The 26398-nt window shown below is 39.5% G+C and overlaps 1 protein-coding gene and 1 long non-coding RNA gene across 3 annotated transcripts in view; one reads left to right on the top strand and one right to left on the bottom strand.

Annotated features, from left to right (window-relative positions):
- Positions 1-212: 212 nt before the first annotated feature.
- Positions 213-3719, bottom strand: LOC135964795 (uncharacterized). Its single transcript, XR_010577445.2, has 2 exons — positions 3598-3719; positions 213-342 (listed from the first exon to the last, which is right to left on the bottom strand). It is a non-coding gene; the product is annotated as an uncharacterized lncRNA (long non-coding RNA).
- Positions 3720-5053: 1334 nt separating this feature from the next.
- LRP12 (LDL receptor related protein 12) overlaps positions 5054-26398 on the top strand; it is a 91865-nt gene continuing 70520 nt past the window's right edge. For both annotated transcript variants that reach the window (XM_005563904.5, XM_005563903.5), the window contains exon 1: positions 5054-5503. In XM_005563904.5, the coding sequence (XP_005563961.1) occupies positions 5425-5503 (79 nt within the window). In that variant the 5' untranslated portion in view covers positions 5054-5424. The remainder of the gene's footprint in view (positions 5504-26398) is intronic.

Here is a 26398-nt window from a genome sequence, read left to right as displayed (position 1 = left end):
ATATTTTAGCAATTATTATCTCAAAGGTATGTAGACGATCAAAGAAGCCCCCACTTTTTTCCTGTTTCATAGGAGGAAATATGAGGTACAAGAAGTTAGCTTCTTTACTAAGGTTGAACACCTAAATCAAACCCAGCATGGTTAAGTTCTTGAGGCTTATACCTTGTAATAGCTTGTTCTTGCATTGCTATAAAGAACTACTTGAGACTGGGTAATTTACAAAGAAAAGAGGTTTAATTGACTCACAGTTCCACAGGCTGTACAGGAAGCATGGCAGGGGAGGCCTCAGGAAACTAACAATCATGGCAGAAGGCAAAGGGGAAGCAGACACATCCTAAATGGCTGGAGCAGGAGGAAGAGAGTAAAGGTGGAGATACTAAATGCTTTTAAACAACCGGATCTCATGAGAACTCACTATTGCGAGGACAGCAAGGGGGAAATCCACCCCAATGATCCAATCACCTTCCTCCAGGCCTCTCCTCCAACACTCGGGATTACAACTGGACATAAGGTTTGGGCGGGGTCATGAATCCAAACCATGTCAGCCTTTATCCACTACAGTATACTATATAGTTGACCCTTGAACAACACAGGTTTGAAGTGCTTGGATCCACTTATGTGGATTTTTTTTTCAACCAAACATAGATCAAATATTGATGGGGTGAAACTTGCATATAGGAAGGCTGCTGTTATATAGGTGGGTTCTGGTCCCATAGAGTCCACTGGACTTAAGTAAACATGGATTTTGCTATATGGGAGGGGGAGGTGTCCTGGAACCAATCCCTTGCATATACTAAGGGGTAACTATATTTGCCAAATATACTGGGGAACCTCAAATCTTTTTTGGATTTAGGAAGAATAAAAACAAATAAGTTATATATGCCTGAAATTAGCAGTATTTCCCTATAAAGAACCTTTGGATTGCCATCACAGCTGCCAATTCATTTCTGATGGGCTCATGCGGAGACATGGAATGAGATTTCATCCTACATACATTTCTAGCTCATATCCTCAGTCAATCACGAGAACTTAAACACAAAGTTATGTGCATTTTGAAACTTAGCAGTTAAACGACAACAAAAAGGTTCAGAGTATCTCTTTATATATACCAATGTCTGTAGTTACTGCTCCCTTTACTTCTTTTTTCTTGGTGAGGGCAATTGTTTTATATGTTTAAAGAGATAGATGTTATTACCACTATAAGTTATTGCATGCTCTATGGCCTGGTTTTACAATTAAGTTGAGCTTGTGAGGGCAAAACTAAATCTATTTGGATTTGGATTATTTAATTTAGAGCCAGGATTACATCTTTGACCACTTGGTACAATGTTGGGTATGCTGTCACAGCCCAGAATATTTAACCACAATAAATGTGCTAGTGAACTGGCACAGAAATTACCTAGATTGATGGATCTCATTTGATGGCCTATATTATTCAACTCCAGTGGAAATTAGAATTCATTTCTAAAGGGATCTCATTTATTTAACTTCAATCTTAAAAAACTGTCTTTCTTTTAGTTAGTTATATTTTTTTTTCTCATTTGTTTTTCTTTTTTAAACACACTATTCCTTTGAGGGGGAGTTAAAGGATTTAACTTTCTCTGGCAGCATGCCAAATAGAAAACCTACTATCATCAATTTTCTTTCCAATAAAAGATGATTCTCAGAGTGGGAGTGATAATTCTCCCCAGTCTAACCTCAGTGTTGATGAGATTTTCAAATGCTACTAAATGAAGCAGAGTCTACATTGGGATGGAGCAAATTTTAATTGGTGACAAATAAAAATTAGACCACTATATGTGATGATAACCAAACAAGGAAAAAAGAAAAGTTTAAAATCAAACAAAAGGATTGATTATTTAAGGGCATGTTTCCATAAAGTGGACGATTGTAGCCCTTTTCAAAATATGTCATGGGAAAAAGAAGCAGTCCCTGTACTGCTCCACTCCCAATTGCATGTACTTGAGGAGCTCCAGAACCACTTGGAAAAGGATCAAGCAGCAACTCAAACAGTTGCCTCATTCAGTTTTTCACAAACTTTTAAGAAAATGGTTGACACAATATTTTAAGAATGTGCTGAAAATAATGTCTTCTCTCTATAAAAGTACATGAACATAAAATCTTCATGTAATTTCAGAAGGCTTAAGATTCACTGAAGCCCATCTGTGGATCCAGGGGACTCAGATTAAGAATGATATGGGTCTCAGGGACATGATTTATGCTTTAAATCATGCAGTCCAGAACACTGGCCAAGCAAAATGAACTAGTAGTACAATTGCAATGGAATTGTTACCAATATTAACCACTGCATAGCTATAGTTTTCTGAATTTCAAAGTGCTTTCTCACAGATGAACAATTTGATGTATCAGCCCAGAGGGCCAGCTAGGTAGATTAGGTGAGAAAAAGGGAGTAACAATGAGTACCTATTCTGTGCTGTGATGCTTATTAACGTCTGATATCCTACTAGAATTGTTTTCAATAAATAAAAATCTTCCATCATAAAATATAAATACCCTTCACTGGTGAATATTGAATACTTATTAGAGCACTTCTAATAAAAACCAAAATACTTAGGTTTTGAAGGCATTAAGAAGGCACCTAGATCTACATTTCTGCAAGTTTTTCTGGTGGGGGGGGGGGTTAGTGGGGGTGTCACTAAGACTATTTCAGGAAAGTACATGAGGTTCTCCCTTTGCAAATTTATACATTGCATGAGTCTCGATTTTCTTCATATACTTCAACCAAAACAACATATTGCAACAGATTGGATGCAGAAGCAGATATGAGAATCCAGCTGTCTTCTATTAAACCAGCCATTAGGGAGATTTATAGAAGTGCAAAAACAATGCCACTCTTCTTACTAATTTTTTGTGTTTGTTTTGGAAAGCAGAGTTATGTACACTTGTAATGCATGTTTTATTTTAAATGAATTTACTTTTTTTCTATTTTAATTTCTAAATGGTAAATATCAATAGATATGACCCACATAAATAAAAGTTCTTTGGTGTCCTCACCAAATTGTAAGTGTTATGGGGGTTCAGATACCCAAAAGTTTGATAACCTGGCAAGTCTGAGAAGACATATTGGGGTGGATGAGCAAGAGAAGGGGTGGGAGGGGTGTGACAGGAACTGATGAGGGCACTGTGTGCCTCGTCTTTGGAACAGGGTTCCTTGAAAGGTACTAAAAGTGGACAGGGGAGGATGCAGTCCAGTCAACCTCATCACTTTGCTTTTGGCCTGTTCTTAACCAGCTCTCATGGAAGAGCAATTTATAGAAAGCGATCTTAAGAAACAAGAAAGTGGAGTTTAGACTCCTAAAATTAGGAAAGACAACTGCAATTTGCTTAGTGAAAAACACTGAAGTTGCCTCTTTCCAGAATGGAAAACATTTTTGGAGTGCTGGTCGCTTTTTTTTGCCAGATGATATAAGATTTGTTAATTATTAGATTTTTGTAATACTTATTAATACATTTTTCTCTTATCTTTTGTGGTTTTTTAAAAAAAAAAACTTAAAAGGGGGTAAATTGGCAGGAGATACAGGGAAAGCCTAAATGTATTCCCCAGAAAGTATATTTTAAATTTTAACATTTACTTACTGAGAGGTGAGACCAGCAGAACTTCCTGGGTCGAGCGCAGACTTGAGGAACTTTCCGTCCTACAAGAGGATTCTAAAACACATCAATCAGCGCTCTGTAAAACGCACCAATCAGCAGAATCCTACAAGTAACCAATCGTGGGGAGGATTGAAAAAAGGGCACTCTGATAGGACAGAAACGGGCAACATGGGCGGGGACAACAAGACAATAAAAGCTGGCCACCACCAACCAGCAGCTGGGGTCCTCTTCCACATTATGGAAGTTTAGCCCTTTTGCTCCTCACAATAAACCTTGCTACTGCTCACTGTTTGGGTCCCTGCCATCTTTCAGAGCTGTAACACTCAACGGGAAGGTCTGCAGCTTCATTCTTGAAGTCAGGGAGACCACGAACCCCCTGGCAGGCACCAATTCCAGACACATTACTAGGCACTAAGCATTGTGCTAGAGAGTTTGCTGTGGTATAGGGGAAACATTCTTGACTTTGGAATGAGAAAAACTGTTTCAAACAACTTACTTGCCATGGGTAATTTATTCTCTCTCTTTTAGATAAAACATGGATAATATTTATCTCACAAGGATGTTTGGGATTAAAAAGTGATAACCTATGTCAATAGGACAGCATGGTGCAGTGTAGGTCTTCAAAGAATAGCATGGAGAGTGCTTACAAAGGGCAACGATAAAATCTAATAAAAATAAGACGTTGTAGACAAACACTTTAAAAACACAGGGCGTAAGGTATGATGTGCCAGCGTCACTACAGACGTACTTAGAAAAATGTTCTGGGGATCTATGTAAAGGAGGACTCCCATTTGTTGGAATGGGGGAAGTGCTTTAGGGAAACTGCAGCGTGATGGGCGAACCCTCCTCTCAATATATCTACCTCGAAAGTCGGCTCCAGCACTGCTGAGCATCCTGGCCCAGCTGCCCCCGACCCAGCGTGAGATGTTAAACCTCTTGGGGCTTCCAAACCAGACTGGAGGGGCTCTGCACAAGCCTTGCTCGACTCATTCCGGGCACCTTGAGCGTGGGAGTCCACACTGCCCCCTGACCGACCAGCTGCCGCGTTGGCCGCACTAATTTGCGCCCGCCCGCACTCCAAGCTCGGCGCCGACCGCAAGTGCAGACGTGGGGGTACGGGATAGAGGAAGGAACTCATAAGTTCTCAGCTTCAGACCATCCACGTCTCCGCCAACATGGAAGCACCTTCAGCCTCCCAACTTGTACCCACCCCACCCGCTGGGCCAGAGCCCAGGCCTCGGACAGCGACCGAGCTCCTCCACCCACCCCGCGCTCCAGCCCCTGGGCATCCAGCGGTCGGCGTTCGCACGCTCTCTCATCGATTGGCGCTGCCTTGCTCCTTGGGCTCCAGTCGCGGGGATATCGGCCCCAGACTTGGAAAGTCCAGCGGAGCGCGGGGCGGGAACCGAGGCAGGCGGGCCAGGGGATTGCCGATCGCACGGATGGGCGCGCGCTCCGTCTGGCGAGTGGCGGCGCCGGCTAGCCCGAGCGGCGCGAGGCCAGAGTCCCGCGTCCGCCACCCCCTCGCCTCGCGCCGCCGCGCGAGCTCCTTGCCCTTGCCCCCAGGAGGTTCGCCCCGCGTGGGGCTCTCGCATCGTCCGGGGTGGGAGCAGGCGAGCCGGAGGGACGAGAAAGGAGGGAGCGCGCGCGGGCGGCGGCGGCCCCTCCCCTCCTCCTCCCCCTCCCGCCGCCGCGGAGAGCGCAGGGAGCAGCCGGGGGCTCGGCGGCGGCGGCGGCGGCGTCTACCCCCAGCTCCTCCTTCCTCCCTCCTCCTCCATCTCCTCCTCTCTCTCTCCATCTGCCGTGGTTATGGCCCGTCGCTGGAGCACAAAAGAGTCTCCGCGGTGGAGGTCTGCGTTGCTCTTGCTCTTCTTCGCTGGGGTGTACGGTAAGTGTCCGCGTCCCCGCGCCCCGCTGACCGAACAAAGCTGAGGCGACCCGGGCCCTCGAGGCCTCCAGGACTGGGGTTCCCCTGGAGACTCCGGCGGAGAGCCGGGCTGCCGGCGGGACAAAGACCGGCGAGGGGGTGGATGTGGCGGAACGGGTGTCCCCACACGGAGATGCTTTCCTCCACTCGCCCACCTTCAGACTCTCGGGTGGTGGAGAGGGGCTGGGGGTCCCGGCCGGGAGGGCCCCGGCGGAGCGAGCGGGTGGCGGGAGGACTTCCCGACCTGCGCTGGAGGGCCCCCGCGGCCAGCTGCTCGAGGACCCATAGCCCGGCACAATCCACACACAAAGATGTATGACTGTGAGAAAGCAGAGGAGGTCGCCCCCGCCGCTGCCGGGACGGTCCGCCCCCCCCCCCCCGCCCCCACCCGGGGTTAGGAAGTTCTCTCACCGGTGAGATTCCCACCGCACCAGTCCTTTCCCTACCCGAGTCCCTGAGAAGGCTCCCTGCTGACTTCTCCCCACCCCTCCACCTCGCGGGCAAGGGCTCTGCCGAATCCGGGCGTGCAGGATCCTGTTGGTTTCCCGGGAGCAGCACGCGGGAGAAGGCCAGAAAATAGTTTCCAGCCCCACCTCAGTCTCTCGCTCTTAGGGTGTCCTGGCTCCCAGTTCAATTGTAATTTCATCCATCATCGTCCGCCGCTCTGGTCACTGTTACTTTATTCCAGTCGATGGATCGGGTTAAGAGAAGGCTGAAGACTGTGTGAGGACAGCTTTGTATTGCGTTGGGGTCTGAGCAAGAGCTGAATGGAATTAATTGCAAAGAACATTTATCTCTTAAGATAAATGAGTTCCACTTCTGACTTCACCGTTCTTAGTTCATCAGTTAAACACACTGAATAGGTATTTCAGAGAGCTCAGTTTTAACCTTTCCTTTTTGGAGTGTTGCTTTGATTTCCTCAGAAAAAGAATTAGAAGTTATCATTACTTTGGTAAATTTTACTTATAAAAAGTCTAAGTCATTTGCCACAAACACTGATTTGACTAGTATAATGGTGGTGGTAGTGAGGTTTAGTCAACAGCCAATTTGTCAGCAAGTATTATCTTTTGAACGCATTTATCTACGGAATTGAATGTGATGGTGGCTTTTGAAACCTGGCAAGTGACACTAAATGAAGAATTAATGAACGTAATTGGGCATTTACCGACAGCCAAGAAATAGTAGTCTTTTTGGTACAATTCAGGGTGTGTTCCTCCCGTACCTGATTAATAGTATTTTTGTTTGTTTTGGTGAGGAGAGTGGTTTGGTCCATTTTTTATGTAGAGGTAATTGCCAAAGGTGTGCTTGTGTGGGACCAAAAACCCAGTGCACGACTTTTGATAGTTAGCTGCTTCAAGTGGCTGTGATCCCTGCTTGCCTGATGACTTGTGGGTTTGGGTCTACACCAGAGATCAATAAGCTATTATGTTGTTTCTTCTGGCCTGAAGGTGGATATAGTTCTGCTCTAGGTTTGGTATAATGGCCCAGGAGAGAGAAGAAATTGAGAGGTATCTTTAATTTGGGGTGATTAGGATTGTCCAGCTTTGTCCTTTGCTATAATAAGAATTGAATTTCTGTGATGTCTGATCAGAATAGATAAATAAATGGGCTCTTCTTTCATTAAAACCTGTGTCATCAGTGTTTGAACTACAAGTCTTTTGCCTCGAGGGATAAGAGGCTGTGAACCCCTTAATTTGTTTTGGTGCATTCTTTAGTACTTGTACACAAAGTGACTTTCTGGTGGGTGCTTATCAAAGCTTTATCTTTTTGGAATTTGTGTTCAGTGAGGAATTGTTAGTAAGCAAAGACTAAAACTCCTTTTTCCAACAGTGTGGGCCCAGATTATAAAACCAGCATATGCCAAAGGTGGTTGTCTCAAGCCACAGCAAGTTTCAAAGTGTAAAAAAAAAAAAGGAGGTAGTGAACCAGGCAGAACATTAAACTGTATCAGCAGAGATTAAAGGGAACCCTTCACCCTGGAACTGAGAAATCCTCTTTATAGCTGCATGTTTTTTGTCCTCTTCTGTCTCTAACCATGTGTGGGTTTATAATAGTGAAAAAGGGCTATAACAATAGTATGGGGGGATATGGTTCTGTAACAATAGCGGGAATTGGGTAACTTAGAATATATAGTAGTTGTAATGGGTAGTGGATGCATCCTGAGAAATAGCTATCGTCTTGAACCTCTTAGAACAGATACTAGCTGTAATTTGTGAAACTGTCCCCTATACAGTAAAAAGTGTGTGTGTGTTTTAAATAGCTTCAAAAACAGTTAGGTCTATTAATGAAACTGAATATTCAGAATCGCTGTTAGCAAAGAAAAGCAGGTTGATTGGCCAATATTTGGGGAATTCCAATATTAATTCTTCACAGAGTGACTCTTGAAAATGAAATGACTCTAAGGTGTGCTTCAGATTTTTGAAACATTTCACATACATAAAAACTTTTTTTTTTTGTTTATTTTGGTACTACTCTCCAGTTGACGATTTTTATGGGCTCTGATATGTGACTGTTATACTTCCAAATTAACTTGTCTGAATGCCAGTCTTACCTGAAACTCTAAATTGTAATCTAGAATATAAAGTTTTCCAGAAGTAGTTGTTCAAGGACCTGTAATTATCTTTCAGGGGCTACTGTATCTTAACTGCATTCAATGTGTCTAAGAGTTAGGAGGAGAGAGTAAAGGTTGACCTCTGCCATCTTTGGAAGTTTGAAGGGATAAAAATGTCAGTAGTGACAACCACAAGCTTTGCAATGCATTGTCCTAGGCTTACTGTAAGAGGAAAAAGTACTTTGTCATTTTTCACATAGGGATGTCTGGCTTTTACAAATCTATGGGAGTTTCCAAAACCTCTGTCTCCTAGTCAGTAGAAGCTGTTAGTCTTGCTCACCTCCTAAACCACAAGTTGGTAATTCTGACAGTTCCATTGCTTTATCCTTTCCACTTCTGTTTGTCTCCCAGATTAGTGTTTCCTAACTTTTACTCAAACCTACCCTTAAAATACACATTGCTTAGGGTACTATGTACATAGAGAAAAAAGTTAATGAAACCATACTCTTACTACCTGTGCACTCAGATGTTTTCTGTTTATTCTTCCTCTTTCTCACCCTTCCCTTCTTCATTTGCTGGTCTGGACTCATTAAATTAATTTTGGATCCACTAATAAATTGCAGTCCTTAGCTTGAAAAACACTACCCAAAATGAAGCTTAAAATGTAGTTTAGAGGCCAGGCGTGGTGGCTCAGGCCTGTAATCCCAGCACTTTGGGAGGCGGAGGCAGGTAGGTCTCCTGAAGTCAGGAGTTTGAGACCAGCCTGGCTAACATGGCGAAACCGTCTCTATTAAAAATATAAAAATTAGCCAGGTGTGCTGGCGCACGCCTGTAATCCCAGCTACTCGGGAGGCTGAGGCAGGAGAACCTCTTGAACCCGAGAGGCGGAGGTTGCATGATTGTACTCCAGCCTGGGTGACGAGTGAAACTCTGTCTCAAAAAAAAAAAAAAAAGTAATTTAGAGTGTTTGTTGTTTGTATATCATTTTACAGTAACCTTGAAGAGTTGCAGATGGTTATTTTTTGGTTACTTGATGCCAGAGCATTTGATAGCTGTAGAACTGTTCCTAGCATATACTGATTGACTTGTGATAAAATTCATTTTTAAACTGGTTTTCAGCTTATTACAGTAAAGAGTCTTTACTGTTCTCAGTAGTATTCTAGATGTTGTGGTAGCCTAAAATAATCCTTTTACTCTTGCATATATGTAATGGATGAATCTTTTCCCATGAATTTTATGGAATGTTCAGTAGCACTTAATAACTGGTTTAAGGGTAGACAAGAAATTCCAATTTTAGAAAGGTTATAGAAGTAACTGAAACATGAGGGAAAAATCTAAACCAGATACCAATTACTTCTTACAAAGTCAAGTTTGATTACATAAAATATGTTGAATAAAATTGAATTAATTGCTTAACATAAACCCTTCCTTGAGTTCAGAATCTAAATTATATCCATATCCTTGGGAGAATATGAAGGTAGGCAGCACATTCCACAAAATTCTAGGTGGTTATCAGGCAGAAAGTATTAAACAAGCACTGTTAGCTGTATTCCAGATACAGTATGGAGGAGATTTGAATGATGTATAGTAAATGATTTATAAGGTTCCTAGAAAGTAAAATTTCTTTTGAAGAACATAAAAGGGATTTTAGCCTGAAAAGTGAGCAGCAGTTAAAGAAAACGTTAAGATTTACTTTTGTAGTTAGAAAATTTAAAGCTTATTAAATTATTAAAGGAGCAAGAGGAGCTTTTTGTGTGTCTGATATGAGATGTTGTCTTTTTTTTTTTTTTTCTCTACACTTTACCAGTGATACCACAATTTAAGGGGTGAAAGTTCAGTAGAAATATACGTGAAATATACGTGAGAATTATATAGATTTAAGTAAATATAGAATATTTTTGTTTTAAGTATTAATCCTGTTCTTGCTGCATGTCTTTATAAGAAGAGGAAGGTTGTTCTAAATATAGGAATTGGAAGTTGATGATCTCTAATTTCTAATTTACCTTTCTTTTCTGTGTTTCTTCTTTTCTCCTTATCACTCCCCCCTTTTGGAGAGAGTTAAGTGATAGTTGCACATTATTTAATTCCCATTTTCTAAAATTTAGGATTAGATCCTGCAAATACAAATTACCAATGTATCTATTCAAATACATGTCATCAGAGTCTCTTCTTTTTAAGTATATATAAATATATTACTTCAATACTGTATCAGCTTGGGGGATTCTCACTGTCTAAGTTATAGAAGGGAAGGAAGGAAACTAACATTTATTAAATTAAGTTCGATAGCATTTATTTACTTTCAAGTACTTAATACTTATATTGAAAGATTCGTGATTAGTCTTTATTTATTGCCAATTAATCTTTAGTAGGTCTTATTTGGCAATCCTATCAGATACATATTCTTTTTTTTATTTTATGAAAGAGAACATTGAAACACAGAGATATTGTGACTTAACTGAAGTCAAACCACTATGAAGTAGTAGAGTCAGGATTGTAGCCTAACCCTGGCTATTGCTTCACTCAGTTCATTTAGCAAATATTTATTGAGCCCTTGCTTATGTCTAGCACTGTGTTAGATAAAACCTGATGCACATAGTTTCTGCCCTCATGGAGCTTATAGTCTAATGAATAAGTTGTAATAAGTGCTCTCACAGAAACAAACACGGGGCAGAGATAGTGAGTAACAGGCACAGAGTAATTAGGGGAAGACTTTTTGATGAAGGGACATTTATGAGACCTAAAGAATAGCTATAGCTAATTGTGTTATGGTTGGGTAAGAGAGCTTTGCATATGAGAACAATGCACGAAAGGCCCGGGATCAGGAAAGAGCTGATTAGTTGCAGATAAATTAATAAAATCACTGTAACTGGAGCATAATGGTTATAAGGGAGAGCGACAGGGTGAGATTAGAGTAACACTTAGAAACTCTGGGCTTTAGAATCCATGGTAAAGAGTCTAGGTTTTATTTTAAGTTTAACTATTCAAAGGATTTAAGTGACATCACGTGATTTATGTTTTGAAACAGTCACTTTTGCTACTGTGTGGAGTATTGTTGTGAAGTGGGAAACAGTAGAGATGGGATGATCAGTTAGAATTTGACTGTAATCCAAGTGAGAGATAACAGGAGCATGGACCAAGGTAGTAGTAGTGGAGATAAAGGCGTGTAGATTGCCCTTTTGATAGAGAAAAGGGGATTTTTCCCCTCTTGCCATAAGAAGGAAAGAAGAAAATATTGATGCAAGTGTGTTTAGGTCTGTAGGTTTTGGGGTGGGAAAGTGGACATTACATCTGATTGTTCTTATTTTCTCAAAGTAATATGACATGAGATCATCAGTGAAGAGGAGGAATGAGAATTTGAGGGTGATTTTTGTTCCCTCAATTCAGTAGAACAGTTTGGACCCTTAGCAAGTTAGATTTCTGTTACTTAATCTAGAATAGAGAAAGCTATGAACACTATGCATTAAGATACATTGCGAATAGTTGTACAACAGATGACAGGAAGAGATGGACTTAAATTACAAGGGGAGGAACCTTAAGAAGGTTACTGTGGAGAATTCAGTTCTGAGGGCAGTCATTTTGTCAGTGAAATAAGTATAGAACATAACTTTTTACAGTGTTTTAAGTGTATTGCAGGCAAGAAGCAAAGGGTGGGGCAAAAGATGGATTTCCAATACCTTTTTGCTTAAGTTAAATGCTTTCTGCTAAGCTATCAATAAAGATTGCTTTAGAAATCAGATTGTCTTTGGTAGAGTCAAGAATATATTAAAAGATGGGTGAATTTCAGAGCAGATTTGGAAAAATTGAGCTTTTATCTCTTTTTTTTTTTTGATCATGTAGCTTTACAGAAGATATAACTTTAGTAGGTACCAAAACTTCAAAGTAAATAAAAGTGACAGAATAGTTTTCTAATTTTCCTCTTACATAGTTAATAACTCATTTACTTGCTGGTATCAGTTTGGTGAAGGTGTGAAATTGTTTTATGCTCATGTGTTGTCATTGAACGAGACTAACTTGATACCTACGTTTAGTTCACGTACATTTCACTTTTTAGAGAAAGTAAAAATGGTGCTAATCTTTTAATATTAGGATTAAGTGGAGCACAATAGGATGTTTAGTAGTTGGAATTTACCTTTTCAAATATAAGGAGTAAACCTTTCATAATGTGACTTAATTTCATTAATAGTTAAGGCATCTTTATACATATATTGGAGAAAACATAAGAATAATCTTTGTATCTGATATATATTGAAGTAGAATTGTTTCTTGAAATTATTATTGCCTGTAAAAGTTTTACCAAGAGAATACAGAACACCTATACAAAAAATGCCATGACTAGTTCTCAAAATTACTGTGTGAGGTAGGTATTATTAGAAGAAACAGAAGCTTTGAAAATAGTAGTTTTGCCTAAGGTTCATGTCTCTCTACTGCTGTGCTCTTTGTGTAGAGGCCCATTATTTTTTTTTGTCTACATTATTGTAACAGCCCCCAACTAGTCTTGGCTCTAGTCTTGTCCTGATTGAATCATATCACACCTAGCAGTAGCCAGAGCGACTTATCTAAAGTACAGATCTGGTAATATAACTTTCTTGCTTAAAACCCAACAGCAGTTCCCTGTTCTTAAAATATAAATTTAACTCACTAGAGCTTTCATGATCTGGCTAGTTTCTTTTTTTTCACTTTTAAGTTCAGGAATACATGTGCAGGTTTGTTATGTAAGTAAACTTGTGTCATGGGAGTTTGTTGTACACAATTATTACGTGGGAGTTTGTTGTACTCAATTATTAAACAATTTGTTGTACAGATTATTTCATCACCTAGTGATATGCTACATCATATCTAGTGATATCTGTACAGCATTTCAAACCTAGTACACAGTAGTTATTTTTTCTGATCCTCTCCTTCGTCCTACCCTCCACCTTCTGATAGGGCCTAGTATGTGTTGTTCCCCTCCTTCTATGTGTCCATGTGTTCTTTCTCATCATTTAGCTCCCACTTATAAGTGACAACATGCAGTATTTGGTTTTCTGTTCCTGCATTTGTTTGCTAAGGATAATGGCCTCCAGCTCCATCTATGTTCCTGTAAAGGACATTATCTTGTTCTTTTTTATGGCTGCATAGTATTCTATGGGATATATGTGCCACATTTTCTTTATCTAGTCTGTGATTGATGGGCATTTAAGTTAATTCCATGTCTTTGCTATTATGAATCAGTGCTACAATGAACATAACACGTGCATGTGTCTTTATAATACAACAATTTATATTCCTTTGGGTATATTTCCAGTAATGGGATTGCTGGGTCAATGGTGTTTCTGTTTCTAGGTCTTTGAGGAGTCGCCACATTGTCTTCCACAATGGTTGAACTAATTTAGACTTCTGCCAACAGCATACAAGCATTGCTTTTTCACCACAACCTCGCAAGCATCTGTTTGGAATTTTTAATAATTAGCCATTCTGAGTGGTATGAGATGGTATCTCATTGTGGTTTTGATTTGCATTTCTCTGATGATTGGTGATGTTGAGCTATTTTTCATATGATTGTTGGCTGTATGTATGTCTTTTTTTTTGAAAAGTGTTCATGTCCTTTACCCAGTTTTTAATGTTTTTTTCTTGCAAATTTGTTTTAAGTTCTTTATAGATGCTGAATGTTAGATTAGTTTGTGTTTTTTTGTTTGTTTGTTTTGTTTTGTTTTGTTTTTTTGAGACGGAGTCTTGCTCTGTCACCCAGGCTGGAGTGCAGTGGTACAATCTCGGCTCACTGCAAGCTCCACCTCCTGGGTTCATGCCTTTCTCCTGCCTCAGCCTCCCGAGTAGCTAGGACTACAGGCACCCACCACAACGCCCGGCTAATTTTTTTTTTTTTTTTTTTTTGTATGTTTAGTAGAGACAGGGTTTCACCGTGTTAGCCATGATGGTCTCGATCTCCTGACCTCGTGATCTGCCCGCCTCGGCCTCCCAAAGTGCTGAGATTACAGGCGTGAGCCACCTCGCCCAGCCTAGATTAGTTCTTTATAGATGCTGGATATTTTGCAAACTACGCGAAAATATTCTCCCATTCTGTAGGTAGCCTATTCACTCTGTTGACCGTTTCCTTTGCTGGACAGAGGCTCTTCAGTTTAATTGGATTCCATTTGTCAATTTTTGCATTTGTTGCAATTGCTTTTGGCATCTTTGTCCTGAGATCTTTGCCTATTTCTGTGTCTAAAATGGTATTGCCTAGCTTGTCTTCCAGAGTTTTTATAGTTTTGGGTTTTACATTTAATAAGTCTTCAATCCATCATGAGTTAATTTTTGTGTATGGTGTAAGGAAGGGGTCCAGTTTCAGTCCTCTGCATGTGACTAGGTGGTTACCCCAGTACTATTTATTGAATAAGGAATCCTTTTCCCATGGCTCATTTTTGTCAAGTTTGTTGAAGATCAGATAGTTGTAGGCGTGCTGCCTTATTTCTGGGTTCTCTATTGTGTTCCATTGGTCTGTGTGTCTGTTTCTGTACTAGTACCATGCAGTTTTGGTTACTGTAGACCTGCAGTGTAGTTTGAAGTTGGGTAGCATGATGTCTCCAGCTTTGTTCTGTTTGCTTAGGGTTATCTTGGCTATTTGGGCTCTTTTTTGGTCCTATATGAATTTTAAAATAGTTTCTTCTAGTTCTGTGCAGAATGTCAATGGTAGTTTAATAGGAATAGCATTGAATCTATAAATTGCTTTGGGCAGTATGGCCGTTTTAACAATATTGATTCTTCCTACCCATGAACATAGAATGTTTTTCCATTTGTTTGTGTCATCTCTGATTTCTTTAAGCATAGTTTTGTAGTTCTCCTTCTAGAGATCTTTTACCTCCCTGGTTAGCTGTGTTTCTGGGCATTTTATTCTTTTTGTTGCAGTTGTGAATGGAATTGCATTCCTAATTTGGCTTCAGCTTGATTGTTGTTGGTGTATAGGAATTTAGTGATATTTGCACATTGATTTTATATCCTGTGACTTTGCTGAAGTAGTTTTCAGCTTAGGAAGCTTTTGGGCTGAGACTATGGGGTTTTCTAGATATAGGATCATGTCATTTGCAAACAGGAATAATTTGACATCCTCTCTTCCTATTTGGATGCCCTTTATTTATTTATTTTGCTTGATTACCCTAACCGGGACTTCCAATACTATGTTGAACAGCAGTGATGAGAGAGGGTGGCATCCTTTTCTTATGTGAGTTTTCAAGGGTAATGCTTCCAGCTTTTGTCCATTCATTATGATGTTGGTTGTGGGTTTGTTTGTCATAGATGGTGCTTATTATTTTGAGGTATGTTTCTTAATACCTAGTTTACTGAGAGTTTTTAATATAAACAGGTGTTGACTTTTATCAAAAGCCCCTTCTGCATCTGTCAAGATAATCGTGGTTTTTATCTTTAGCTCTCTTTATGTGATGAATCACATTTATTGATTTGCACATGTTGAATCAACCCTGCATCCCAGGGATAAAGCCTACTTGATCACGGTGGATAAGCTTTTTCATGTGCTACTGGATTCTGTTTGCCAGTATTTTTTGAGAATTTTTGCATTAGTGTTCATCAAGAATATTTGCCTTATGTTTTCTTTTGTTGTCAATAAGTTTTTTGTTTTTGTGTTTTTGTTTGTTTGTTTTTTTAAATACTAAAACCTCCATCAGGTTTTGGTGTCAGGATGATGCTGGCCTCATAGAATGAGGAGCAATTTTTTTGAATAGTTACAGCAGGAACAGTACCAGCCCTTCTTTGTACATCTGGTAGAATTCAGCTGTGAATCCATCTGGGCTTTTTTTTGGTTGGTAGGCTATTTATTACTGACTTAATTTCAGAGTTTGTTATTAGCCTGTTTAGGGAATTCAGCACTTTTTTTCCTGGTTTAGTCTTAGGAGGGTGTATGTGTCCAATAATTTATCCATTTCTTCTAGATTTGTCTAGTTTATGTGCATACAGGTGTTTGCAGCATTCTCTAATGATTGTTTGTATTTCTGTGGGGTCTGTGGTAGTATCCCCTTTGTTGTTTCTGATTGTGCTCATTGGAATTTTCTCTCTTCTTTATTAGTCTAGTTAGTGGTCTATTTTATTAATTTTTTCAAAGAAACAGCTCCTGGATTTGTTGATCTTTTGAATTGTTTTTTGCATCTCAGTCTCCTTCAGTTCATCTCTCATTTTGGTTATTTCTTGTCTTTACTAGCTTTGGGGTTTGTTTGTTCTTGGTTCTCTAGTTCTTTTAGTTGTGATGTTAAGTTGTTAATTTGTGATCTTTCTAACTATTTGATGTGGGCATTTAATGCTATAAATTTCCCTTTTAATACTGCCTTAGCTGTGTCCCAGAGATTCTGGTGTGTTGTATTGTTGTTCCATTGGTTTCTAAGAACAACTTTTTTTTTTTTTTTTTTGAGACGGAGTCTCGCTGTTGCCCAGGCTGGAGCACAGTGGCATGATCTCTGCTCACTGCAGGCTCTGCCTCCTGGGTTTGAGCCATTCCCCTGCCTCAGCCTCCCAAGTAGCTGGGACTACAGACACCCGCCACCACGCCTGGCTAATTTTTTTGTATTTTCAGTAGAGACGGGGTTTCACCATGTTAGCTACAATGGTCTCGATCTCCTGACTTCGTGATCTGCCTGCCTCGGCCTCCCAAAGTGCTGGGATTACAGGCACGTGCCACCGTGCTGTCCTGTCCAAGAACTTCTTGATTTCTGCCTGAATTTTATTATTTACCCAAAAGTCATTCATTCAGGAGCAGATTATTCAATTTTCATGTCATTGTATGGTTTGTAGTGAGTCTCTTAGTCTTGATTCCTAATTTGATTGCACTGTGGTTCAAGAGATCGTTTTTTAGGATTTCATTTCTTTTGTATTGCTGAGGAATGTTTTGCTTCGGATTATGTAATCAAGTTTTAGAGTACGTGCCATCTGGCAATGAGAAGAATGTATATTCTGTTGTTTTAGGGCAGAGAATTCTATAGGTATCTGTCAGGTCCATTTGATCTAGTGCTGAATTCAGGTCCTGAATATCTTTGTTAATTTTCTGTTTCGATGATCTAATACTGTCAGTGAGGTGTTAAAGTCTCCCACTATTATTATGTGGGAGTCTAAGTCTCTTTGAAGATCTCTAAGAACTTGCTTTATGAATCTGGGTGTTCCTGTGTTGAGTGTATATATATTTAAAATAGATCTTGTTGAATCGAACCCATTACCATTATGTAATGCCCTTCTTTGTCTTTTTTTATCTGTGTTTTAAAGTCCGTTTTGTCTGAAACTAGGATTGCTTTTTTCTCTTTTCCATTTGCTTGGTACATTATTCTCTCTTTATTTTAAACCTATGTGTGTCACTGGATGCGAGATGAGTCTCTTGAAGATACCATACCAATGGGTCTTTGTTCTTTATCCAGCTTGCCATTCTGTGTCTTTTACTTGGGGCATTTATTCCATTTACATTCAAGCTTAGTGTTGATATGTGTGGATTTGATCCTGTCATCATGATGTTTCCTGGTTATTTTGCAGACTTGTTTATGCAGTTGCTTTATAATGTCATTGGTCTGTACACTTCAATGCGTTTTTGTAGTGGCTGGTAATGGTCCTTCCTTCCCATGTTCAGTGCTTCATTCAGGAGCTCTTGTATAGCAGGTCTGGTGGTAACGAATTCCTTCAGCATTTGCGTGTCTGAAAAGCATCTTATTTTTCCTTTGCTTATGACACTTTGGCAAGATATGAAATTCTGGGTTGGAATTTCTTTAAGAATTTTGAATATTGGCCCCCGGTCTCTTCTGGCTTGTAGAGTTCCTACTGAGAGGTGTGCTGTTAGTCTGATGGACTTCCCTTTGTAGATGACCTACTCTTTCTCTCTAGCTACCTTTAACGTTTTTTCTTTCATATTGACCTTGGAGAATCTGTTGATTATGCGTCTTGGGGATGATCTTCTTGTGAAATATCTTACTTGAGTTCTCTGCATTTTCTGAATTCGAATGTTGGCTTCTCTAGCTAGGTTGGGGAAGTTCTCATGGATGATATCCTGAAGTATGTTTTCCAAGTTGGTTCCATTTCCCCCATCTCTTTCAGAGATACCAATGAGTTGTAGATTTGATCTCTTTACATAATCCCTTATTTCTCAGAGGTTTTGTTTGTTCCTATTCATTCTTTTTTCTCTATTCTTGTCTGACTATCTTGTTTCAGAATGCCAGTCTTCAAGCTCTGAGATTCTTTCGTCTGCTTGGTCTCTTATGCTGTTAATACTTGTGATTGCATTATGAAATTCTTAAAGTGTGTTTTTCAGCTCTGTCAGGTCGGTTACATTCTTTTCTGTAGTGGCTGTTTTGTCTGTCAGCTCCTATATTGTTTTCTTGTGATTTTTAGCTTCTTTGGATTGGGTTTCAATGTACTCCTGTAGCCCAGTGATCTTTGTTACTATTCATATTCTGATCTCTGTTTCTGTCATTCAGTCATCTTAGCCCAGTTCAGAACCCTTGCTGGAGAGGTGATGTGGTCATTTGGAGGGAAAAAGGCACTCTGGTTTTTTGAGTTTTCAGAGTTCTTGTACTGGTTCTTACTCATCTTGTGGGACTGTCTACCTTCAATCTTTGAGGTTTCTGATCTTTGGATTGTTTTTCCCCTTTTATCCTATTTGATAACTTTGAGTGTTTGTGGTGTAAGGTGGATTCAGCTGACTGGCTTCATTCCTGGAAGATTTTAGGCGGCCAGTGCTCAGTTCCCAACTCCTAGACTACATGCTGTAATTCTGAGGTACTTGTATTGGGCCCCGACTTTGTTCTCTGGCTCTTGAAGGCTTCAAAATCAACTACGCTGGATTGGGGGGACCAACTTGCAGCACCTGTGGCAGAGTGCTAGCAGTGCCAGAGTGCCTGCCTTCCTTTGGGTGTTCACCACAGTGGTGGAGACAGTGCAGCTGGGCAGGGTGTCAGGGACCCCCTGCTGGTAAACTGGAGGTGATGTTGGCTTGGGGCTCTAGTCACACTGGAGGTGATGGCTTGTGGGCAGGGCACTGGCGGATCTGGATTCCTTCTCTGTGCTCTGCAAGCAGGAATAATCATTCAGGGGCAGGGGATCTGGCTAGTTTTTATCTTTCTGCCTCATCTTGGTCATTTCCCTTAACCCCTGCCCTTCCCCCTCTCCCACACCATGTTCCTGCCATACTTGTGACTTCCAGCCTTTATACACACTGCTCCCACTGCCTGCCTTATTTCTTCCTCCACCACTTTCTTCTCTAAGCTAACTCCTGCTGTCCTTCAGTTTTCTTCCCATTGCTGCCTCTTTTGGGGAGTCTTCCTGGTTCCTCTAAAACTAAGTGCCCTTCTTAGAAACATCTCAAATATATAATGTGAGCCTCAAATGTAACTCATATATGTAGTTTTGAATTTTCTATTAACCACATTAAAAAAAGAAACAGGTGAAATTAATGTTAATATTTTAAAACTAATATATCTAAAATACTATCATTCCAACACATAAACAATAGAAAGTAATTATTAATGAGAAGCTCTGCATTATGTTTTTCATGCTCAGTCTTCAAAATCCAGTGCAAATTTTATACTTACAGCCCATCTCAATTCAACTAACCACATTTTAAATGCTGAAAGCCTCTTGGAAAACAGCGTCTATTAAAGCTGTATGTAAACATGTCCTGTGACCCAGCAGTTCTGCCCCTAGATATGAACTCAACAGGTACATAATGTATGCCAAAAGACATGTACAAGAATATTCATAGCATCCTTATTTGTTATAGTCCCAGACTAGAAACAACCCCTATGTCCATCAGCAATAGAATAGATGAATAAATTATGGTATATTAGCATATGGTAATTCTGTTTAGCAGCAGTTTCCAAATTTTCGAGTCGCAGGACTCCACAATTATTGAGGAATCCAAAGAATGGTTTTTATATAGGAGCTATATATGTTTTTAAGAATATTAGGAATTAAAATTGAGTAATTATTAAAATATTCATTTAAAATGACAATAAGAAACCTATTACATATTACTGTAAATAACATGTACAATAAAAATATGTAAAATGACAAATAACTATATTTTCCAACACAAACAAAAATTTTTTTGAGAACAGTGGCATTGTCTTAATGTTTTTGCAATTACCATAGAGTCAGAGTTATATGTAAAACATATTTAGTATAATGCCAGACAATACTTGTTGAATAAATGAATTAATTTATCTATAAATGGAGTAAATTACATTTATGTGATTCCTAATGTTGAATCATTTTTGCATTCATTTATAGGCCATACCAACTTGCTAATGATACATTTTAATCTGCTAGAATACATTTACTGATTTTTTTATACTTTGCATTTATATTTATGACATCAGTCTATTGTCAGTCTTAGCTTTCTTCTGCCCTCTACCTCTTTTTTTCCTTCCTGTAACCTAACCTCCCTCTCTTCTGCTTGATTTTCGTATGTTAATCCATTCTTTTAGATGCACTTACAATCTTTTTTTTGTTGTTGATTTCAGTGTTTAGAAGTAGTATAAAAGATTGTAGTGTTCCAGTTATTATTATTTTACCTTTTAAGATTAGAAAAGGAGAGGTGATTGTTTATGAACTGTATAGGTACTGTAATAGGAAAGCAAAAATTAACAGTTTTGTACTAATAAATGCTGGGGGGAGAAGTGTTTTCATTCCTAGTATGTTTCAACTTTATTCCACTAAGCAAGATAATACAGATGAGCCTATAAGAAGTAGATCCCTTCTTATGCATGGGCTTTGGGACTAATTAAGCCAGTAAGAGACCTCAGTGGAGATGGATCAATTCCATGAGAAGTGGAACTCACATCTGAAGGCAGGAGCTGTGTGGGAGGTAAAATGGAGATGCTAAATGAGGATTGAGCTCAAGTCAGGGGGTAGGACTCCTGTATTCTGTCAGTTGGGTACATCCAGTTTGTGTGGATGATACTTTAGGACCAAACTAATTTGCTCAAAAAGTAGCAGACATAAAGTTAACCAGAATATGGCTCCAGTGCTATCTAAACTATGATCTAGTAGTATACTAACATGATTACGTGTATATAAAAGTATTTGCCCAGGTACAAAGGATGGGAGATTAAGGAGAACCTACTACTATCGGTGCTGCTGGAGTGGATCACTACACAGGGGCTAGGAGCCATATGAAAAATACAAAGGAGTATTAAGAAATTGCATAAATTAAATTTGTATACAATTCAACTTCACATTATTTTTTCCACCACGTAAGAATAAGAGTCTGAGTGTTTGATTTGATTGCTGTATGTGGGTGGGTTAGAGAGAATTAGAATCAGAATACATGATTTATCTCTCGTCTTTATTTTATTATTTTATTTATTCTTTTATTCCCTCATCTAAGTAGGGGGCTAGCTACAATAAATGGAAATTATGTTTTTTAAAGGTTTATTAGAACTCTAAAAGCATATGTGCGTGATGCCTTTGGGGAAATAACTCTTTAATTTTTAATTCCTTCATCCTTGAGTCAGCTTTGCTAATTTATATTAAATTATACGTTCTAGAACATTATTTTGCCTATATTTCCATATTTGCTTTAAGGTTGTAAATAATATTGTTTTAAAAATATTTTCTACATCTGTGATTATATCACCATAGCCATTCCTAATACCTATCTGTCTCTCTTGTCTGTCATTCTTTTCTTGAACAGACTTGTCAAAGGTTTCTTTATTTTAGACGTTCTTCTCAAAGAACCAGCTCTTGGTTTCATGCTGTACTGCTTTCCTTGTTTTCTATTTTATTAATTTTTTTCACTATTTCTTTATTTTGTTGATTTTTGTAGCTGGTTGTTTATTTTTAAATTTTGTTTTAGACATTATACAGTAAAACTGACTCTGTTTTTTTCTGGTGCAAAGTTATATGACTGTTAACACATGTACACATTCATATAACTACCACTAAAATCAGAATGTAGAACAGTTCAGCATCCCAGAAAACTCTTGCCTGTTCTTCCTTTATATTCACAACCATGTTCTCACCCGTAATCTGTGACAGCCACTGAGATGTTCCTAACCATAGTTTTTGTTTTGTCTTTTTAAAAATGTCATATAGATGGAATTGTCCAACACATAACCATTTGAGACTGACTGCTTTTACTCAGCATAGTATCTTGGAGATTCATGCACATTGTTGCATCAATCAGTAGTTTTATTCCTTGCCGTTGTATGGATATACCACAGTTTATCAGTTCACCTATTGAAGGACATTTCCATTGTTTTCAGTTTTTGGCTATTATAAATAAAGCTTCTACAAATATCTAGTACAGGTTTCTGTGTGGACATAAGTTTTTATCTCTCTAGGGCAGTGGTCCCCAACCTTTTTGACACCAGGGACCAGTTTTGTGGAAGACAATTTTTCTGCAGACCTGGTAGGGAGGGAGGATGGTTTTGGAATGAAGCTGTTCCACCTCAGATCATCAGGTATTAGATTCTCATGAGGAATGCCCAACCTAGATCCCTTGCATGTGCAGTTCACAATAGGGTTCGCAGTCTGCCACCAGGAGGTGGACCTCAGGCGGTGCATTAGTCTGTTTTCTGACTGTTGTAAAGAACTGCCTTGAGACCGGGCCATTTATAAAGGAAAGTGGTATAGTTTCTCACAGTTCAGCATGGCTGGGGAGGCCTCAGGAAACTTACAGTCCTGGTGGAATGTGAAAGGAAAGCAAGGCACCTTCTTCACAAGGTGACAGGAAGGAGAATGAACACAGGAGGAACTACCAAACAATTATAAATCATCAGATCTCATGAGAACTCGCTCACTATTATGAGAGCAGCATGGGGGAAACCACCCCCATGATTCCGTTACCTCTACCTGATCTCTCCTTTAACACGTGGGGATTATAAAGATTAAGGGGATTACAATTCAATATGAGATTTTGGGTGGGGACATAGGCAGACCTTATCAGGTGGTAATGCTTGCTCACCCACCACTCACTTCCTGCTCTGCTGCCCAGTTCCTAATAGGCCACGGACTATTACCGGTCTGCAGCCTGGGGGTTAGGGACCCCTACTTTAGGGTAAATACTTAGGAGAAGAATTGCTGGGTCCTAAGTTACACATACGTGCTTAACTTTTTAAGAAACTACCAAACCATTTTCCAGAGTGACTGTATCAGTTTGCATTCTGACTAGCAGTGTGAGAGTGTTCCAGTTGCTCTGCATCTTTGTCAGTACTTGATATTGTTAATATTTTTGTTTTTGTCATTCTAGAAGGAATATGGTGGTAGCTCATCTGATTTCATTTGTGTTTTTTAACGGCTAATGATATTGAACATCTCATATACTTCTTTGCCATCTTGTGTGAAATGTTTAAGTTCATTACTCATTTTTAATTGGGTTGGTGGTTTTTTTGCTGTTGAGTTTTGGGAGTTCTTACATATATTTTTTGTAAGAATCTGTAGCTTGTCTTTTTATTCTCTAGACAGTGCCATTGGCAAAGGAGAAGTTTTAAAATTTGATGAAGTTCAACTTGTCAGTTTTTTATGAGTTGTTTTTTGTGTCATTTCTAAAAGCTCTTTACCTAATCCCGGATCACAGAGGTTTTCTTCTGCTTTTTTCCTAAAAGTTTTAGAGTTTTATGTTACACGTTTAGATCTAAAGTTCATTATAATTTATCTTTTTAAAAGGTATGAGGTTTAAAAAAGAGGTTCAGTTTTTGCATATGGATAACCACCAATTGTTCCAACCCGAGGAATCACCTCTTCTATTTGATCACCTTGAGGTTGGTCTTCTAATTTTTTAACATCTGCTTCCACTTTAACCATAGCCAGCTTCTCATGTTCTGTATACTTTCTATGTGCTGAATTTTCAAGGATTTGCTCAAGAATATCAAGAATCTTTGTGTACAATATTCTCAGCCTCTCTTATGGACTCTTGCATACAGCCAATCCCACAAGGCCAGTGGTCTTCAGCACACCTACCACGACAGTGCCAACAAGCCAATGACCTGCCATTTTTCTTGAAGTCTTTAATCAGGCTGAATTTTATTTTGCTGTGTTCTCTCTCCCTCCTCTCCCCCTCCCCTCCCCCTCCCCTCTCCCCTTCCCCCTCCCTTCTCCCTCTCTCCTACCCCCAGCCTCTCTCCCCACTCCATCTTTCCCTTCTTTCCCCCACAACTAAGAAACATGTATGGGTTGTGTGTATAAATATATTTGTTTTTTGTTGTTGTTTGTTTGTTTTCTGAGACGGAGTCTCGCTCTGTTGCCCAGGCTGGAGTGCAGTGGCACAATCTCAGCTCACTGCAAGCTCCTGCCTCCCAGGTTCACACCATTCTCCTGCTTCAGCCTCCAGAGTAGCTGGGACTACAGGCCACCACACTCGGCGAATTTTTTTGTGTTTTTAGTAGAGACGGGGTTTCACTGTGTTAGCCAGGATGGTCTCGATCTTCTGACCTTGTGATCCACCTGCCTCGGCCTCCCAAAGTGCTGGGATTACAGGCATGAGCCACCGCGCCTGGCCTGGGTTGTATATATATGTTGCGGATACACAGCTAAAACTGTTTTTTTATTTTGCCCTCACACTTGAGTAATGGTTTGACTGGATATGGAATTCCAGGCTTTAATATTTTCTTTCAGAATTCTGTGTATGTTATTTTATCATTTTGTAACTTTTAAGTTACCATTTTGGTTCTCATACCAAAGAGTTGTCCTTTTAGAAGTTTGTAATTTCCTTTTCCTATTTAGAGTTTATAGTTTTCACAAGTATGTGTCTGTGTGTGTATCTCCAGTCATTATTATTGTTTGCTATTTGGCAGACCATTTTATCTGACCATGTTGATATTCTTCCAAAATACTTATATGTGTATATGTCTAGTTGTATGAATATATGCACACATACGTATTTATTCATAATACATGTGCACATATATATGTCTACACCTGTATATGTGTTTTAAATCCCTTTTATCCTGTAAGTTTCCTCCATTTGGAACTTCTATTAAGTGTAATATAATATTCATAATACCTAGCTTTTTTTTGGTCTCTTAGGTTTTTATATTGTTATTCTATAATTTAAAGATTCTTCAGTTTAGTCTTCTAAATTATAATTTGTCTGTAATACGTCTATTTATGAATAATTTTTTTTTGTTTCGACAGAGTCTCACTCTGTTACCCAGGCTGGAGTGTAGTGGTGCGATGTAGGCTCACTGCAACCTTGACCTCCCAGCTTCAAGCGATTCTTCTGCCTCAGCCTCCTTAGTAGCTGGGACTACAGGCGTGTGCCTGGCTAATTTTTGGATTTTTTGGTAGAGATAGGGTTTCACCATGTTGGCAAGGCTGGCCTCAAACTCCTGACTTCAAGTGATCTGCCTGCCTTGGCCTCCAGGATTACAGGTGTGAGCCACCACACCCAGCCTAATTTTCTTTTTTTCGTAACGATAATTTTGTTTTTTTCAGTTAGCTATGAGGAGCTGATTTGTATCTTTCTCATCTTCCCTGATTACTCCCTTCCTGCCCTGTCCCCTACTCTCATCCCTACACCTGAGAATATAAGAATTGTGGGTCCTTTCCTCACAAAATAATCCCCCTGTGTGCATTCACAGAAAATTTTGTACATAATGCCTGATTCTAGAATGTCTGAAAGCTCATTTATGACCTCTAGATCCTTGCTATTCAAAGTGCTGTTGTAGAAACAGCTACATTGGTCCTGTCTGGTAGCTGGTTAGAAATGCAGAATCTCAGGGCCTGTGCCAGATACCAAATTGGAATCTTCATTTTAACAAGATCCCTTGTGATTTATTTTATATTCAAGTTTGAGAAGCACTGTGATAAGAGGTTAGAAACCTCTGTGGTGTATGTGATATATGTGATTTTCCTGTTGTGTTACCATTTACATATCTGGAATATCATCTACAACACTTTAAAAAAAAAATCATGACTCGATCACCAAAATTGTAAAGTAGAAATATTTTGAAGTAGTTACAACATAGTATAGTATTTGAATAGCAAGCTATGCTATATGAAGTAGCAGGACTCAAGCAGGGACTGATGTATACACTCATTCTTGTCCAAACACCTACATAGTGGTTACTATGAGCCAGGCAGCATTCTAATCACTGTGTGTTTGTTTATGTATATGTGTGTCTTAGTCCATTTGGAGTGCTATAACAAAATACCATAGACTGAGTGGCTTATAAAGAACAGAAATTTCTCACAGTTCTGGTGGCTGGGAAGTCCAGCATCGAGGCACTGGCAGATTTGGTGTCTGGTAAGGGCTCACTTTCTGATTCATAGACAGTGTCTTTTTGCTGTGTCCTCACGTGGCAAAAGAGGCTAGCTAGTTCTTTGGGGTCTCTTTTATAAGGACACTAATC

The sequence above is a fragment of the Macaca fascicularis genome, chromosome 8, assembly GCF_037993035.2.
Source record: "Macaca fascicularis isolate 582-1 chromosome 8, T2T-MFA8v1.1".
In the NCBI taxonomy this organism is placed as follows: domain Eukaryota; kingdom Metazoa; phylum Chordata; class Mammalia; order Primates; family Cercopithecidae; genus Macaca; species Macaca fascicularis.
The sequence above is the reverse complement of the archived record's forward strand: the minus strand, read 5'-3'. Positions and strand labels throughout refer to the sequence as shown.